This window comes from Hippoglossus stenolepis, chromosome 6 (genome assembly GCF_022539355.2).
Source record: "Hippoglossus stenolepis isolate QCI-W04-F060 chromosome 6, HSTE1.2, whole genome shotgun sequence".
In the NCBI taxonomy this organism is placed as follows: Eukaryota; Metazoa; Chordata; class Actinopteri; order Pleuronectiformes; family Pleuronectidae; genus Hippoglossus; species Hippoglossus stenolepis.
The window spans coordinates 11,663,383-11,680,765 of NC_061488.1; the positions used below are offsets into that span (position 1 = coordinate 11,663,383).

General features: G+C 43.0%; 1 protein-coding gene across 2 annotated transcripts; it reads left to right on the top strand.

Moving 5' to 3' along the window:
* The first annotated feature begins 3,547 nt into the window (after positions 1 to 3,547).
* Positions 3,548 to 11,419, top strand: kcna2b (potassium voltage-gated channel, shaker-related subfamily, member 2b). 2 transcript variants are annotated; one of them, XM_035159584.2, is made up of 3 exons: positions 3,548 to 3,887; positions 4,586 to 4,742; positions 5,442 to 11,419. In XM_035159584.2, the coding sequence occupies exon 3, from the start codon at positions 5,553 to 5,555 to the stop codon at positions 7,047 to 7,049; it is 1,497 nt and encodes a 498-aa protein (XP_035015475.1). In that variant the 5' UTR covers positions 3,548 to 3,887; positions 4,586 to 4,742; positions 5,442 to 5,552; the 3' UTR covers positions 7,050 to 11,419. The 2 variants fall into 2 exon arrangements, with proteins under 2 accessions (XP_035015475.1, XP_035015474.1); XM_035159583.2 differs by lacking the exon at positions 4,586 to 4,742.
* Positions 11,420 to 17,383: the final 5,964 nt, after the last annotated feature.

Consider the following 17,383-nt stretch of genomic DNA (forward strand, 5'->3'; position numbering starts at 1 on the left):
GAGATCTTCCAAGGTCAATCTCTAAATAAAGGGGGAACCCAGAGGGCAGGGGGAGAGTGTAGAACATGTGGGGAAAAGTGGGACGAAGGGTGAAAATAAGCTGGTAATGGCAATGAAGTTCCTTGGCTTGTTGTCATAGTTGAGGATGTCTGTTGTGGAGAGTTTTTTTTGGATGCCTACATGACATGATTAATGAGGAATAGATGGATTTTGTTCTGGTCACGGGGGGGAAGGAAAGGTTATGAGGGCATGTGCTGCTGTCATTCAGGAACTTATGGACATCAGTGGAGGAAACAAAGCAGCTTTGTGTGTGTGTGTGTGTGTTTGTGTGTGTGTGTGCATTATGTTTTATAGGGGCGTGATCACCTCCAGCAGAGGTCATCCAGGTCACCTCTCCTCTCCTGCAGTCTGCTGTCAAAAGTTGCATCAACACCCTCCTCCACCCTGCCTTGTCCTCGCTCTCCTCCTCCCTCTCTCCCTGCTCCACATGGCCTGCTGCATAGAAAAGGGTGGGGATCTGAGGTGTAGGTCTGCTGACTCACTCACTCATGCACAAATCAGCCGTCATATCTCTCAATGTGTCATCTTAACTGAGCAATCTGTGTTGGACTGCAATGAAATGGCTGAATATGAGGATTAAAAGCAAGTTTAAAGAGCATGTTAACTGAGCATGTTTATATCAAGAGAGGGTTTCACACAGAGAACAGAGGTTTCTGTCTTTCTGACATTTTCGGAGGGGCCCTAATTGAAGGGCACAGCTGCCATAGTGCACCAGTGAGTCACAATCAAAAAATGGCGAAGATGTTTTGTACAGTGAACAATGCACTGACATGGTTAACACAGTCATGTTGTGTCATGAGTTTGAAAGCATTCTTGTGTTTCTCTGTGAGGTTCCATCTGGTCTGCTCGCCTGAACACAAAACAGAATCAATCCTCCCGTGCTGCCGAGACTTGGCACAGCCATGAAGGTGACAGGGAACTGGAGACAGAACTGGAGATCTTAAATAGTTGGGGAGTTAGTTGGCCTCAAAACCGTGAATCAATTGTTCTCCAGTACTTTAAAACTCTTTATCAAGTATACAGAGTTCTCAAAGTCTTACAATTTGTCCCCTAATTCAAGTTTGTTTCTTCTAGGATTTTTCATTGTCTCTATTCACAATTAATTCTGCAACACAATCATGTCATGGAAAGTATCGCGGTGAATAAATTAGACTGGCACTCAAAAAATTGCCCAACAGTCTACTCAAATTCAATCAAGCTGCACCTTCATCAAAATCCATTAATGATTCCCTGGGAAGTCAGTGAATATGTACAAAAAAAAAAAAAGAAAGCAAAACAATCTCACAATGTTAAAGAAAGTGAAAAAGAAATTCCTGGATCTGCCCCATGATCCGGATCCAAAATCGAATGGGTTCTTTCCTGACCCATATCGCATCATTCTACCAAGTTCTGCGTTTATCCATTCTGCAGATTTTGTGTAATCTTGCTTACAAAGACAACAACTTTCTTGGTGGAGGAACATTTTTTGTGTGTCTAGATTACACAAATTTTTGATTATAGTTGGACTCCCTGGGTTTTAAATTAATCTGTATTTGACCCCTCTCTGTGTCACAGTCCCTGTTGCAGCTCCAACAGCCCAACCATTTTGGTAAACAGGACAAAACAGGATGAACTACAATCAAGCAACCGTCCCTTTCACCTCAGGCCCACAGTTGGAAAACTCTGCTAAACCTGCCACCTGTATCTCTTGCAAATAATTTTCATTTGCAACAACTTTTTCAACATTTAAATCTTTTTTCTCTGTAAGGTTTTTATCAACCATTTCAGACATAGTGGATGAAACTGCAAAAACGAGTTGTGTTTTTGTTTTGTTTCTTGTCAATGAAGGTAGATTGGAGATATCAGGCATGATAATGTTAAATGACTCTTTCCTTTGGGCTCCAGTGTGGTTTGTGTTAGTCACCTACTACAGGTCAGATGAGGTTAAGAAAATGATTGAAGTCATTCTCATAAATACTAAATTTGAACATGTAATAGTTTGTGCATGCTAAATGAAATAAAACATAAGTCAATAGAGGAAATGACCCCCCCCCCCAATTCCAACAAACTCAATCTCATATCTCATCATCTAAGTGCCCTCTACCTCAGCCTACTAGTAAAACTGTTAGGGATAATTGCTGTGAATGTGGCGGTGGATGATGAATTGTTACACTGCTGACATCGAGCATTGGATACTGGTGGTTGCATGGGCTCTCAGCTGCCCAGCATTTGGAAATGGGGCTTCCTCATTTACATTCATGGACGGTGGGGATTTAAGAGTTCCCGGCCATCAATCAGGCTGCATATGCACAAGTGCCCAGTGCTCGTCGTCGAGACATTTAGCCAGAGAGGAAAACAGTTGCACTCTTTGCAGAGGATGAGCCACTGTTTGCACTCATTTTATGCAGAGTGATCTGCTGTAATCCCTGTGGTCCGATGTCGTCATCTCAATTTGTGCTTTGCACTTTATTGGAGGAGGATGGCAGACAGTGTTGAACCTGTCCTTGGACTGTGGCAGAGCCAGGAGAATGCATGGGGGTGCGTTGGGGGAGTCTGGGGTATTCCTCGTGTATTTCATTCATTTAGTCTCTTTTTCTTTCATGTGCAATTCTCGCTCTCTGCCTTTAGACATATCTGGATTTTCACCTGGCCCACTTCCAGTCAGCGGAGGAAAGGAGGCCATGGGGAAACACCGTCTGCGAGAGAATTTCCATGCACCAGTTAATTTCACCGCATATAATCACCAAATTCGGCATGAAATTTAACTTGGTTGTGATTGTATTAACAGCATCAGTCCAACCTTGAGTGTGAGTGCGTGCCTGTAATAGGTGTGGCCGGTAATAATGCATGTGATATAGTGCAGGTCTGTAAATGATCAGAATAAAATCAGCAACTCAAGAAATTATATTTGAGTCACTCTGCATTTGGTCAAGATTTAAGACCTTACAGGTGGCAGACACATTTCAAAGTACTACCACAAAGTTTGAGCACAGACTGTACTGTTGTATTTGTACAGATAAAACATAAAGTAAACACATAGAAGCACACAAACACATTATTCCAACGCAGGCACAGGGGTTTAGAAACCTGCACTCAAATCATAAAATATGATAGAATTACGATAAGAATGACTCACTGCTTTACAAAATACAGCTCTGGCATGAAGACTAGGGACTTTCTTGTTTTGTTCTCACAGTGTATGAACACATATTGAATATTCTGCCTCGACAACCCTTCAATTCACTCGCCTTATTTCAGTTCAAGGGAAAGATGTCCCTGTTGTAACGTTCCCCTGATAATCCTCCACACCATGAGGAAAATACTGCACGTGTTCCGTCTATCTTTGGACCAGAACTAATTTGCTTTACACAGGCACTGACAGTATTTCAGCTGTAAAGTGTAAATGCAGCCCGCAGTTCCTATTAGAACCATTTAGGAAACGCTCCTGCTCATTTTGTCGCCAGGCGCGTCCTCCACATGCTATTTTCTCACGTATCCTCTCCAGACGCACATGCTCGTGTTGAGACCCAGTGGTGGGCGATGCTTCCCCTTTAAAGTGGAGCGGTGTTGGACAGTAAGTGTCGGGGGGGGGCGCACGGACGGGGCGAGGCGCGCAAAAAGGAGCTGTTAGTATGCGCCGCGATGTCCAACTGCAGCCCACGCACCTCAACTCTGCAGAATCATGGCGAAATATGATCCATACGTGGGAAGAGCCGGCAGCTAATAGACGTTCGGTCGTGATGAGATGACACAGCCGCTGGACACATCAGTCAAACGGGGGAAGAGGGACAGAGATGAGGGACTCGCGACCTCACGGCACCTTTTAGGAGGAGACCGGGAGAAACGGGGTGAATGCCTGCATGCCGTTTATCTGAAATTGTGCGTTATGCTCCGACGGGTGATGCTGCTCTGCTGCTTCTGTTTAGTTTAGTGCATGGAGTGTAACGTGGCTGTCCGCGGTCCACGAGCATGCCTGGCACCTGTCACTCCAAACTAACCCAATAACGCGCAACTATACAGCCCTGCCATTAAACATGTGAATAACCCAGTGCATGGAACTTGGCTGCTTTGTCTCCCCCCTCCCACCACCACCTTTATTATCAGCAACCACCAAAGGACTGCGTGATTATTCATCCTTGGAATGTGTCGTGAAGATAACAGCCTCTGTGCATCATTGGTGTGTGTTCATATGGATAAAGGGGAGGAAAAAAGATGGTGGTTTATAATATTATAATCATACGGACCTGCGTGGATCAAACAGGTGATTCCGCCTCATGGATCCGCTGAAGCATCCTGAGAGCGTCGCCTCCCACAAAAAAGATTAAAAACTCCTTCCCCAGCAAAACCTCTGCAGATATCAGGCTAGAGCTGGGGTGTCAGTTTTTATTTGCACATGCCGGAATATTTGTGAGAATGTGCCCCCGTCAACAACCCCATAGCTTCATCATCACAACATGCATCTGCCGGTCACTGAGGGTAGGGAGGTAACCCCTGCGTCCTCACGCCTTGTCCCCCTTTCCCACTCCCCACTGCTGCGTTGCTGCAGAGCCGGAGCCGCGGGTGGTGATGTACGGTGGGCACAGGGGAGCTGCTTTGACCTGTGGGGACTGACTCTGGATCGGGGGGAACTTTCAGCTCCATGGGCACCCGCAGTCACACATAGACAGAGCGTAAACAAGCCTCACAAGTGCCAGTGAGAATAGGTAGGACTTCTCGATATTGCTGCTTTTATTAGCAAATTCCTCTGTGGTTGTGTCTCTTAGGTCAAATTAATATTCCTTTTATAGCTTTTATGCAATGGCATGTGAAGTTTAAAGGTTACAGCTCTGCAGTATCGCAGTGTAAATAACCGGCTGTGACAAATATCCCTGAATATAATCGGCTGATAAACTATTAATCTGTGACTTGATGACATGTTTCTTCTTTTTGGGACCCCCACAAGAAAAGAGGACATTTATCACAGAGATTGTATGGAGCACTCAGCATATAATCAGATTTGTTTGTTGTAATTGCACCCTGCGAGAGCTGATACATTATTAGTGCCGAGCATATTGATCCTGCAGTGAGCTGAAATGAGAGGGAACTCATAACCTAATACACATAGACACAATGGAGCCAATGCGCTGAAATGGCTCTGCCACTCCTGCCTGTTATTTTCAACTGCCCTGCTTGTGCTTGTTTGTAAGACGGTCGTAAAAACAGCAAGGCGTTTCTGGGAATTACTGACAATTTAGAACTGTGAATTGTATTTGAAGGAATGAACAGACAAGATATACATGCTAAAGAATCCAAGTTGTTGAAAGTCTGAGTTTTCTTGCTTCTTGCATATTAAATAGCACATAACATATGTTGATGATATTAATATTTGCAGTCTTCCCTTGCTTTCTCTCCTGTTCCTGCAGCTCCTCACTGGCTAATATCCCTGAACCCACAAGTTTGGGGCATCTTTGTCTCCTTGTGCCCTGACGTGGCCCCACCCTGTCTGAAAGCTGCAGGTCCCATCTCCCTCCATCATGACGGTTGCGACCAGCGACCCCTCGGATGAAGCAGCAGCGCACCCGGGCGGGCCTCACGACCACTATGACCCTGAGCCGGACCACGATTGCTGCGAGAGAGTTGTCATCAACATCTCTGGCTTGCGCTTCGAGACGCAGCTCAAGACTCTCTCACAGTTTCCAGAGACGCTACTGGGTGATCCCAAAAAACGGATGAGGTATTTTGATCCTCTCCGGAACGAGTACTTTTTTGACCGCAATCGACCAAGTTTTGACGCCATTCTGTATTATTACCAATCAGGAGGGAGGCTGCGCCGGCCCGTTAATGTCACCTTGGACATTTTTTCTGAGGAGATCCGGTTTTATGAGTTAGGCGAGGAGGCGATGGAAATCTTCAGAGAGGATGAAGGTTTCATAAAGGAAGAGGAGCGACCTCTGCCGGAGAATGAGTTTCAGAGACAAGTGTGGCTGCTGTTCGAGTATCCAGAGAGCTCAGGTCCTGCTCGCATCATTGCCATAATCTCCGTCATGGTGATTCTGATCTCCATTGTCAGCTTCTGCCTAGAGACACTGCCAGTTTTCCGAAATGACGATGAGGACATGTACAAATATCCATCCCAGTCCATGTACAATACCACCTATGTTGGCTCTTCATATTTCACAGATCCCTTCTTCATTGTGGAGACCCTTTGCATCATCTGGTTCTCTTTTGAGTTCCTCGTCAGGTTCTTTGCCTGTCCCAGTAAAGCTGGGTTTTTTGGCAACATCATGAACATCATTGACATTGTGGCAATCATCCCGTACTTCATCACACTTGGTACAGAGCTAGCAGAGAGGCCAGAGGACAGCCAGGCAGGCTCGCAGGCCATGTCTCTGGCTATTCTCCGTGTCATCCGTCTAGTCAGGGTGTTTCGTATCTTCAAACTCTCACGTCACTCCAAGGGGCTCCAGATCTTGGGACAGACTCTGAAGGCCAGTATGCGTGAGCTTGGCCTCCTCATCTTCTTCCTGTTTATCGGTGTGATCCTCTTCTCCAGCGCCGTCTACTTTGCAGAGGCAGACGAGCCACAATCCCAGTTCAGCAGCATCCCTGAGGCCTTTTGGTGGGCCGTGGTCTCCATGACCACTGTAGGCTATGGAGACATGGTGCCAACAACCATCGGAGGAAAAATCGTCGGGTCTCTCTGCGCAATCGCCGGTGTGCTGACTATTGCCCTGCCTGTACCTGTCATCGTGTCAAACTTCAACTACTTCTACCACAGAGAGACGGAGGGCGAGGAGCAGGCACAGTATTTGAATATGCCGAGCGTGCCTAAAGCCAGCTCAGCTGACGATCTGAAGAAGAGTGTTCGGAGCGGCAGTGGGTCCACTCTCAGCAAATCTGACTACGTGGAGATCCAGGAGGCTGTGAACCACAGCACCGAGGACTTCAGACCCGAGGGCATGAAAACAGGAAATTGCACACTGGCCAACACTAACTATGTAAACATCACTAAGATGCGTACCGATGTATAATGTGAGCTACTAAGGATGGTTAACTTCTGTCAGAGTCTACAGGGATTGTGACAGGAATGTCGGTCCCTGTGTTGACCAATGTATGGCGCCTCCAGTATGGGAGTCCAGAGCAGATGAGTGAGATTATCTTGGAGAAAAGGTCAGTAGAAAGACCTCATATTCTCCCATTATCCTATAAGGACCTATCATTGCATATCAAAGAACTGCTCCCTCTCACATTTAGGACATTGTCAGTGTCTGCATGGAGTTAGTCGTACCTATATGACGTAGTCGTCGTGCTCGCAACAGTAGCCAAATAGTAGCCTAACCAGTCATAACCAATATTAACAGTGTAAAGGGACCACAAGTTTCTACCTTCTCGCTCAAGCTGCCGCCTGGAGAAGATGCAAGATGACAATAATTCAAATCAGCTTAAAGTTTGTTTTTAAATGTAATTAACTTACTTGTGATTTAAAGAAAAAAAAACAGGCCATACTATCGGCTTACATAAGCGACTTTCATCGGCTGCTCAAACTGCCAAGGTCCTGACTCGGAGAAAAACCAAATCACTGAGATCACCGCTGTTCTGTCAGGGGAAAACCAAGAGACGGAGAGAGAGTATTTGTTGCTTTCTCTGTGGGAGAAACAGTCTGAGGGCACTAGCTTTACTCTCTTACCCCTCACTAGATATTCTAGCCTAGTCTATAGTACAAGCTAGGGGCCTCTGTGGAGATATATTAGGATTCTGTTGTGTAATTCAGGACCACAAGAGCACACCACCCTCTTTTTCCTGCCAGTTATTCCATCTTAACGAAACTCAAGTAGATTTATCGTACATATGTACTCTCTTGCCAAGACTCTGCCTTGTTTTTCCAGTAAATGCAGGCTAAGGGGTGGACAGAAGAAATGTTCCTCTGAACAAAGTGAATGTCTGATGTATTGTTGTATGTTCGTTTCATTTCTGGAAATGTGTGCTTTTTTTAATCAACATGATGAATGTGTGCTTCTTACCAACTTTTTTTAATGGTTAAAACGCATGATGTAGAAGGAAAGACTGAATATATAGTGTTCTGATTGAGTGCCTGTTTCTCCATCCTCTTGACTGTACCTCCAAGTGTCTCTTTGGCTACCACCTGCTCCACTGTAGCAGTGAGCACTAGTTTAGTTCGACACCACTGCCCAGCATTAACGTTGCTCTCCTTGACTTCACAGCATTCCATGTTTGTACAAACAGATCAGACGAGATTAAGGACCAAATTTGGTTTTAGGCTTTTATTTAACCCAGATCAAATGTTAGCAATTTAAAGAAGAGCTCATTGATCAACCCAAATGAAAACGTCCAACCATTTTAAACCAGCGATGTCGGCCACTGCAAGTCTGCTTATGATATCCAGAGTCTCACTAGCAATACTTGTAAAAATGATTGATCTTGCCCAATCAAACTGAGAGCTCAACACACTACCTTTTAAGAAAGCACATGGAAATAGACACCATACATACAACGGAGAATCATATCCATCAATTTGACAACACAGGCACGGCAAATGGAAAACATACTGCTACTCTGCCAATTCAGGGAATCTGAAAAAATCCACTTAATTTTGAAAAATGCTAACATCATGTTAGCTAGCTATGTAACATGCTAGCTTTGTCGTTTTCAGATCAACATGTCTTTACTGTGGCGTTGTTGATCTGGTTTTGGTTTTGTCGTCAATATTTGGTTGTGTTGTGAGCATATGGTTGCGTTGAGAGTATTTGGTTGTGTTGTGCAATGTGAGTATAGGGTTGCGTGGTGAGTGTTTGCAGCGCATACTTTATTTGCCGCACATGTGTTTTCAAATTGATGAAGATGTTTCTCCATTAACATGTGATGTGTCCATTTGCATATGTTTTTCTAAGTTGCTGTACGTTGAGCTCTCGGCCGTCGTATTGAAAAGTCATTCCATTGGGGCATTTTGCCCAAATAATGCAGGACCTAGCGTAAGTGTCCTCTATTAGCTTATTATCAAATGCTAAGATGCTATTCTGCTATTGTAGTGCTGCATGTCCTGAGTATTCATCATAGCATGCATTAGTATGAATAGTATTAAAAGGGCAAATTTCCATAAATATATATGTATTTATAGATACTTGCGCTTTACGCGATATATGGGAGACAGGTGTCTTGTTTAAGAAGTCTGAGTGATGCTTCACATATATGCATCTTTCTGCCATTGCTATTTGAAATGTTGTTGAATCCATGTGAAGTATGTACCCCATGAGGCTTGTGTGTCCATTAGAAGATTTAACTATATCTAATCGGAGGAAAGGAAACAGGTTACATGTACGGAAACAAGGAAGATATGATAGATTCAGAAAAGACATCAGGATTGCCAAACTGACAGTATGATCCACAGCCCAGATGTTAACTAATGTCCCGCTCCAGCTTTATAGTCTTTACCATCTGTTGCAGTCACAACCCACTAACTGTGTGTCATAGTGAAAGCACAACAACAGCTACTACTCTGTATGAGCTGCCAAACCCAGTGTACGCGCACAGACTCAAGCAGTTGGTCAGTGAGACTTTTTGCTCAGCCAAGTGTATCATAATGCTCAGAGGGACTGTCTCTGACATACAGGTCCATCATGCTAAGTGTGTTGTGTTGTCTGTGTGTGTGTGTGTGTGTGTGTGTGTGTGTGTGTGTGTGTGTGTGTGTGTGTGTGTGTGTGTGTGTGTGTGTGTGTGTGTGTGTGTGTGTGTGTGTGTGTGTGTGAGAGAGAGAGAGAGTGTGTGTGTGTGAGAGAGAGAGTGTGTGCGTGTGAGAGAGAGAGAGAGACAAAGAGATTGTGAGAAAGATCTTTTAGATACAAGCTGCTTGTGTAGTTTTATAGACAATGTGGCAGCAGTTATCCAAAACACTGCTCTCCTCGACTCCAGGCCTGTGGTTCTCTGTATGTTCGACACCATCTCAGCACAGTGTTTACAGAGCGTGTGCATACTTAACACATGCATCTAGTATATTAAACGAGGAAAACTGAAGGGAATGTCCCGCTTCACTCGCCAAAGGTGAGATCTACGAGCATGTGTTTACGACATACGCTGTGGTATCAATTACTGGGACTTGAAGAGAGGAAATAGAGGGAAAGTGAGGAATGATTTGGAAGGAAAATATGATGATGAAAGTAAATCAAGCACTGCCCACACCCTCCTCTTTACTCTGGTGTATTCTTGTATTTCTCCACACTACTGGAACGCCTATGTGACTTTATGTGAATCTTCTGGACCTCCGTCTTTTCCTCTATTGTTACCAAGCACACAGTTGAAGTGGCGCGCTCTGTCCAGACAGGCAAGTTCTCTCAGAGAAACCAACACGATCGCACATCAGGATTTGAACCAAGGAAAACACATCTCTGCTGTACTTTATTACATACAGCTATTGTACACGTGTGTACACACGCTGCCTGTGTGGTGACTTCTGCTGCCAAGAAAGACATGTTCCTGTGGTTCTATCAAACTTCAATACACACAAACTGAATGGACTTAAAGGCCACAGCTGGTGGTGAACACACATAGCCATGTAAACAATGTATTTAACAGTTATATAAAACGGCTGCTTTCAGTGATGTCTTAAAATGCCTAAAGCTTCTGCTTTAAAACGAGCTCCTGCCATGTACAGATCCCTATGTAGCAGGGAATCAAAGTGTATGCCTGCTGAACTAATCCAAGAAGCTAATGTTTCATAGATGATGAATTAGCTCTTAGGTTTTTATGCTCAAAGGACAAAGAATGGAAGTATGTTAAGAATTCACAAAGGGAATATCATTTCTATGAGAACTTTAATTTATTTGTGTTATCAGATGTCTAACTGATCTTTTGTTTGTTTCCTCCATGGTTTCGTATTGAATGTCATTATTAGCTCTTCTTTGAGCCTCACACGTTGCATGGGCGGAGGATTAACTGAAATCCATATGCAGGTTTGGTTCTGTCTGTACTGTCTCAACACATATTTACCTCCAGACTACTGATCTCAATTACTCTAAATCATCTGCCTTCAGTCAGAAATAAGTTTGAATGTGCTTTACATAATCCACAGTATTCACTGTATTATTATTCTTAAGGTGGATTCTGCTCAGCTCCATGTGTTTGTTTACAACCTGTTGTTTTTTTTCTACCATTGTAAAGAAAAAGACTGAACCATGATGCAAACTGTACGATGTAACATGCAAAGGAAAAATGGACCTGAACGCTTGCCATGCCGGTTACAAGGACTTAAAGTGAATATAAACTGAAAGAGGCACTTTTGTCATTCAAAACCATTGTAAATGATAAAACTATTATGAATAATAATACTAATGGTCTGATGATACTAATGGTCTGATGATTATATCAATAATAACATCTTTACAATAAGCCTCTTTTGCTTCTTCTTGTGGTCTATGAAATTGGAGTGGGCTTAGATCAGTTTGTCCCATCCATCCATCCAGCCATTATCTACACCTATATGTTCCTTTGAGGGTCGCAGAGGCAGCTAGAGCCAAGTTTGTTGCATGTTTATTTAAATGTGAGTCCAAATCTGCTCTTTGAACCAATGGCTTTTAACTACAATGTTGTTTATCTTAACAATATACTTAACGCTTGATGTTCGGGATGCTCAGAATTGAGCAAAAATTATTTCTTCATATCTCAGTCAGAGATTCTCTATAGTGTGTGACAGATTCATTTCCTCTTCCATGATCTTAAAGCAAAGAACTTGGTCATCATGAGAAAGAAAAACTAAATATTTCATCTATCATTCAGTATAAATTGATGAAAAGCGGCCGCTCTCTTGTCCACTACAGACGATATATTTAAATCGACAATCGACCCTCACCTCCTGAATGTGTCCTGCTTTCCCCCGTGAGTGAATCTTACGTACGTTGTGGTTTCCTGAGAAAGCAAAGTGGTCTATTTATAAAGCCAGCGAGGGGCAGTGGCAGAGAGGACGAGGCAGACAGAGGAGAGCAAAACGCTCTTGATTCGCAGTTCAACATATTGTGGTACAAGCACAAACACTTTGAGTATCTTTTATTCGAGTCAAACACACCTCTCCCCAGTTGCTGGAAATGTTTGCCTCTCCTCTTGTTCCCTGCATCGCTCCTGCTTGAGTTTGTTCTCACTTTCCCTCTAACTGTCATTTGCCCTTCTCACATTTCATTTCCCACACATTTCCCCTCGTGTTCATCTCTCTTCCCCCTCCAGCAGCAAAGTGATGCACAGTGAGTGATCTGAGTCTCCCCTCAGACGTACATTAGCAGGAGTATAATGCTCCCTCTGACCATCTCAGCTGACCGTGGTTCTGGTACATCAGCTGAGCTCAGATTCTAGACAGCCCTTCAGATAACTGATTGTCATTGAATCGCATATTGACGTTTGCTATGTATTAAACATGAGCTTCAAGTTTTCCATGTAGGCCAGCCAGACGTCCAATATTTATTTATTAGATTACCTAAAGTGGCCATGAGAAAATAATGAAATTCATATGTTACCAATGCGTTTTCCGACCCAGTTTATGCCATAAATCCTGTCATTATGATGGACACGAGTGCTCTTGTGACTGTCGTATGAGGCAATGCCCAATGGGCCAAGTTCATAGCCCATTGCAGTATGAGATGATTTACAACCTAATATACAGCCCAGTTCATGGCCTGTCATCCTGAACTTTCTTTATAGCATGCCACGTTCCACAGGGGAAACCTGTGTTCATATTGTGTGCACATCTGAACATTTCTTTTATGAATGTCTGTGGTGGAGGGGGAGCCCTTTCTTTATCGCTCCTGTTCACTCATTGGAGGCTCCTTACCTCCTCTATTAATAACAATAGGTTTCCTTTCTGGTTGAAGGGAATGCCTGCTTCTTGCTGTAAATACTCAAACAGCCAGTGGATTGTGGATATTCCACGGTGGATTTTGTTGGATTTGTAGTAAATCTTGAACACAAATGAAACAAAAGGTTATTTTTAAATCAGTATATTAGATGCGGGGATGATGTGACCGAAATAGAATGTGGATAATAGGAGGGGTGGACTGGGAGCTGGGTTGGGTATTTTGAGTAGATGAGAAGGTGGACATACCAGTAAAGAATGTCACTGGGGAGCTCCGGCCTGTCAATGAGTTTAATGAGCTGAATTGATTTATGGGTTTGGCCCACATTCTGTCGGCTGCTGTCCATCATATACCTTTACTTACAGCAAAACACAGCACTGCAACAGTCTTCAATATTGTCTTGAAATATATTTATAGTAAAAGAAATAGCTGTTTATAGCTGTTTTTTTAAAAAAAAATCATATTATTTGATTTATGGAAATGGAGTGAGGAACAGACAGTCTTTACAGCTACAGTATATGTATATATGTATGGGTATGTTTATGCATAGAGAAGTTTGCAATTCACTAAATTCTTTATTCCATCTGATCGTTGCAGTTTACTTGCAGTTGTTGTAGACACACGTTCATACAGCAAATATTACAAAACATAAGAGAAAGGAGGCATTCCCCATATACATAACAGAAACCTATAGCTGTTAATCTTTTCTGCAATTTGGTTTCTTGCCCTTATGTATGAGTAGGATCTTGAGAGGCAAGAACAGGTGATTTACATACAGTTGTTTACTTAGCGCTGCAGTGAGCTTTAGAGGGAAAAAACAGTGTCAAAGATCGTGTCTTTTCAGCACGTGTGATAATGTGTGACGGAAACAAACAGCACCTTTCTCAGCTAAAGGGTATTAATAAAAAAAAGAGCAATGATTATATATCTAAAAATAATAATAAACCTTTAGCAAGTCAGCCTGGACTGACATCTGCGTTCTTTAAGGGCCTGCAGAGATGAAACTGAACCCCGTGCATGTACGTTGCTTCACAGTAAAGACAGACATGAGGGTTTCTTTACTCTCTAAGTCTAAACAGTTTATAGAATCATCTGAACGGAGGTAAACCTGCAGTCCCCTCCATCAATCAGCTGCACAAGGATCTCTAGTGGAAGGGTGAGCAGATGGAGGACCTCCTTAAAAGTTTCCACTTCACTGTCGGCCTTTATGGAACTTTCTGCTCTGACAGGTCAGCCTTGCAGGAGCCATATATTTGATTTGTATTTTCCAATTCTTTTTCCTTCTGAGCTAGAGGTGTGTTTGTGTTGAAGGCCAGAGGACGTTTAAGATCATTTTGGTTATCACAGACTTACGGCTGATGTAGAGCAGCTACAGTTGTTGACCATGGTCATACAACCTTTACATTTGTTCCATTCAATTCAATTCAATTTTATTTTATTTTATTATCAAGGCACTTTACAAAGTAAGGTCAAGACCTTAGAAATTATAGTTTATCGTCTGTGTGGAAAACATATTGGGAGTGACGGACACTAAAGAAAATAAATGCAGTATTTTATAAATCAGCTAAATTAACCAGGTTCTGGTGTTTCAGCTCAGCAGACACCAGACAGCCACACAGATGACTGATCAGTATTGATTCACATTTTGCTGTTTGACTGTAGCAAAGTTTGGATTTCACTTTATTATAAGAGCAAGGTCTGTAATTATATCTCACTTTTCTCTTCTTGTTGACCACCCCACTCTATCTCCTGATCGACAGCAGCAAACAGAGCTCAATCAGCAACCAGTGGCCTTCCAGTATTGGTGAATCCTAATTCATGAATCCACTTCCTCTCTGCCACCTAGTGTCCACCAAGAGACATGATTATATCTGCAGATGCTGAACTGGAATAAGTTGCTCACCCTCCTCGTGTGATACTGTGCAGCAGGATCTGAACCTTGATTCTGTGTTGGTCAAGAAACAAAATGAACCAAATTCATATGCAGTAAAAGCCGAACTGTGACTGCTGCATTATACAGTTCATAATTAGTACAATGTGATATTCAAACTTTGAAAAGCTCATCTTACAATATTTCTTATTTTGCTTTTTGTAGAAAGACAATGGTTTTGGTTATTATGCTTTATTACAGTAAAAAAGAGCCCAGAGAGCAAACATAGGACGTGTCACTACCCAAACAAAAAAAAGTTCCCATAATGCATTCCTAAGCAGCCGGACAGGCCATTTCCTCTGATCGTAAAACGTGCTGATGAATACCAAGGATTCTTCTATTGCTCACTGAATGAGATCATGTGGGGAGGCAGGGTTGTGTGTGCGTGAGTGTGCATGAGGCTGAGTACGATAATGGTCACCTCTGTGAGGACGCAAGCAAATGATATCCACTTCCTCTCCTCCTCTCCATACCTCCACCCACTCATTTCTCACAGACATGAAATTGGGGTCTTAAAATATCTCATCCGTATAAATAATTCATAAACTCAAAAAGAAACCCACATTCTACAATCCCTTCTAGTTTCCAGTTCTATTTCCCATCTCCCCCCTGCTGGTATTATCTCTCGTTCTGCAGGTGGGTTTTTACTCCTCGGTTTTGCAGCTTCATGTTTGCTTTGTTGAATGAATGATTTTCTACCTGACTCTTGCTTGAAAATGGTAAAAAGACAGATTTGCAGATGTGCTCACACAGACACACTAGACAAACACACACACACTCTCCCCCACAGATTTGCTCTTTGCTTTTATTCCTCTTACCTCTTAGCGTATTGATCAAGAATGCATCAGAAGTGGATTAATGGGTGGTGATTGGAGAGCATTAGCAGTCAATGGTTACTTAGCTTAAGGGTGCATTTACTTCCCTCCCTCTGCCTGGTATCCTGTGTTCAATCCCAACCAAGGGAGAATATAACTTTTTAAAAAAAATTATTATGTTATGGCATCTTTTATCACTAAATCTGTGATACATATAAAGTATGTAATATTGAATTACCCATTCAATCTCAACCTTTTGGATTCCCCCGTAAAGTAGAGTTCACGTAAAGTTCACGTAGAGCACCAAAGGAAAAGAAATGCAAAACGAATTTAACAGACTTACAAAAGAAAATCTTCCGGATATTCTCTTTGTTCTCGTCTCCCTCGTCATCTCTGCAGCTTTGTCTTTGAAGTTGCAAAGCCGCCGTTCTCTCTTTGGCATGTATTTTGTAACTCTAATGGGAAAGCAGAGTAGACACAGAGTGTGTTGGCAGTACAACAGCTTTTGGGAGGAATAGGAAAAACAGAGAAAATGAGAGAAGAGCGGGAGATCAGGCCTGTGTAGTGGAGGATTCCTGGAAGGAGACAGTGCAACTCATGAATATGGATGGAGGTGGAAACACAATCAGAAAACACAGAGAGAAATATGCAGACTTGTGTGGCTCCGTAAAGTGGGAAATAGCAGTGCGATTCATGGGGAGGAACAGATGTCGAGGTGAATGATTTAAAAAGTTGAGAGTATTATGTTAAAGTAGAACAGCAGTCACCTCCACCAAGGCCAAACAGTGGCCTCATGAAACCACATTTAAATCAGCCAGAGCTTGATTCTTATTTGCCAAATTGCTCGCATTCATCTGCATCAGTCCCCCAAGTCAACTGATTATTTTCATAAATATGAATGTATTATTATTATTATAACCTACTGGAACTAAGGCCTGGAGAGTGAATTTTAAAAGTGCAGTGCCACCATTAGCCTACAGAGGGAGACCTATCCATATTCTACAGTGATCTCCATGTGGCTTCTTAATGATCCAGGTTCAGGAGCATCTCAACCCCCCAGAGGCTGGATGCAGGTCCAGGGGTCAGGGGGTCAGGGTCCAGGGGAAAACTTGATGCCATTTAAAACAGCGATGATGGGAGATGAATATATAAGCAAGGCAGCGTATCGATCTTCTTCAACCACAGAGAGTTTGACCTGCACTTACTTAATAATACACAACAGATGATAAAGTGGTGCAGGTAAAACTGTCAGAAGAGGAAGGGTTGATGGACCGCACAAGTAGAAAGTATTAATCTTAAAACCACACTTCCATTCCCACTGTGCCCACTGTGATTCTTTCTGGTTACTTAAATCGCCCCTGGCCCTGAAGTAATGTGATGGGGGGGCACAATCCACAATTCTGCACGGTTCAGCATTAAAGAAAAGTGTTCATCATCCATAGGGTCTTTTAAGCAGGAACGCTATTGATTTAATAAATCAAATTCTGTTCACAGGTCTCTGGGAATGCTGTCATCATGACTGTAGCATTTCTGGGCAGGTTCAGGCCATGTGTCTGTTGGCACGGGACATTAAAGTGACCAATAAATTGATGAATATTGTCAAATGGATAGTTTGACCAAAAATGAAAATTCACTCATTATCTATTCACCACTATGCCGATGGAGGGGTCGGTGAAGTGTTTGAGTCCACCAAACACTTTTGGAGTTTCAGGGCTACACAGCGTTGCAGCCTCCGATATGCTCCTCTGGAGCCGCGTTCGCATCTGGAT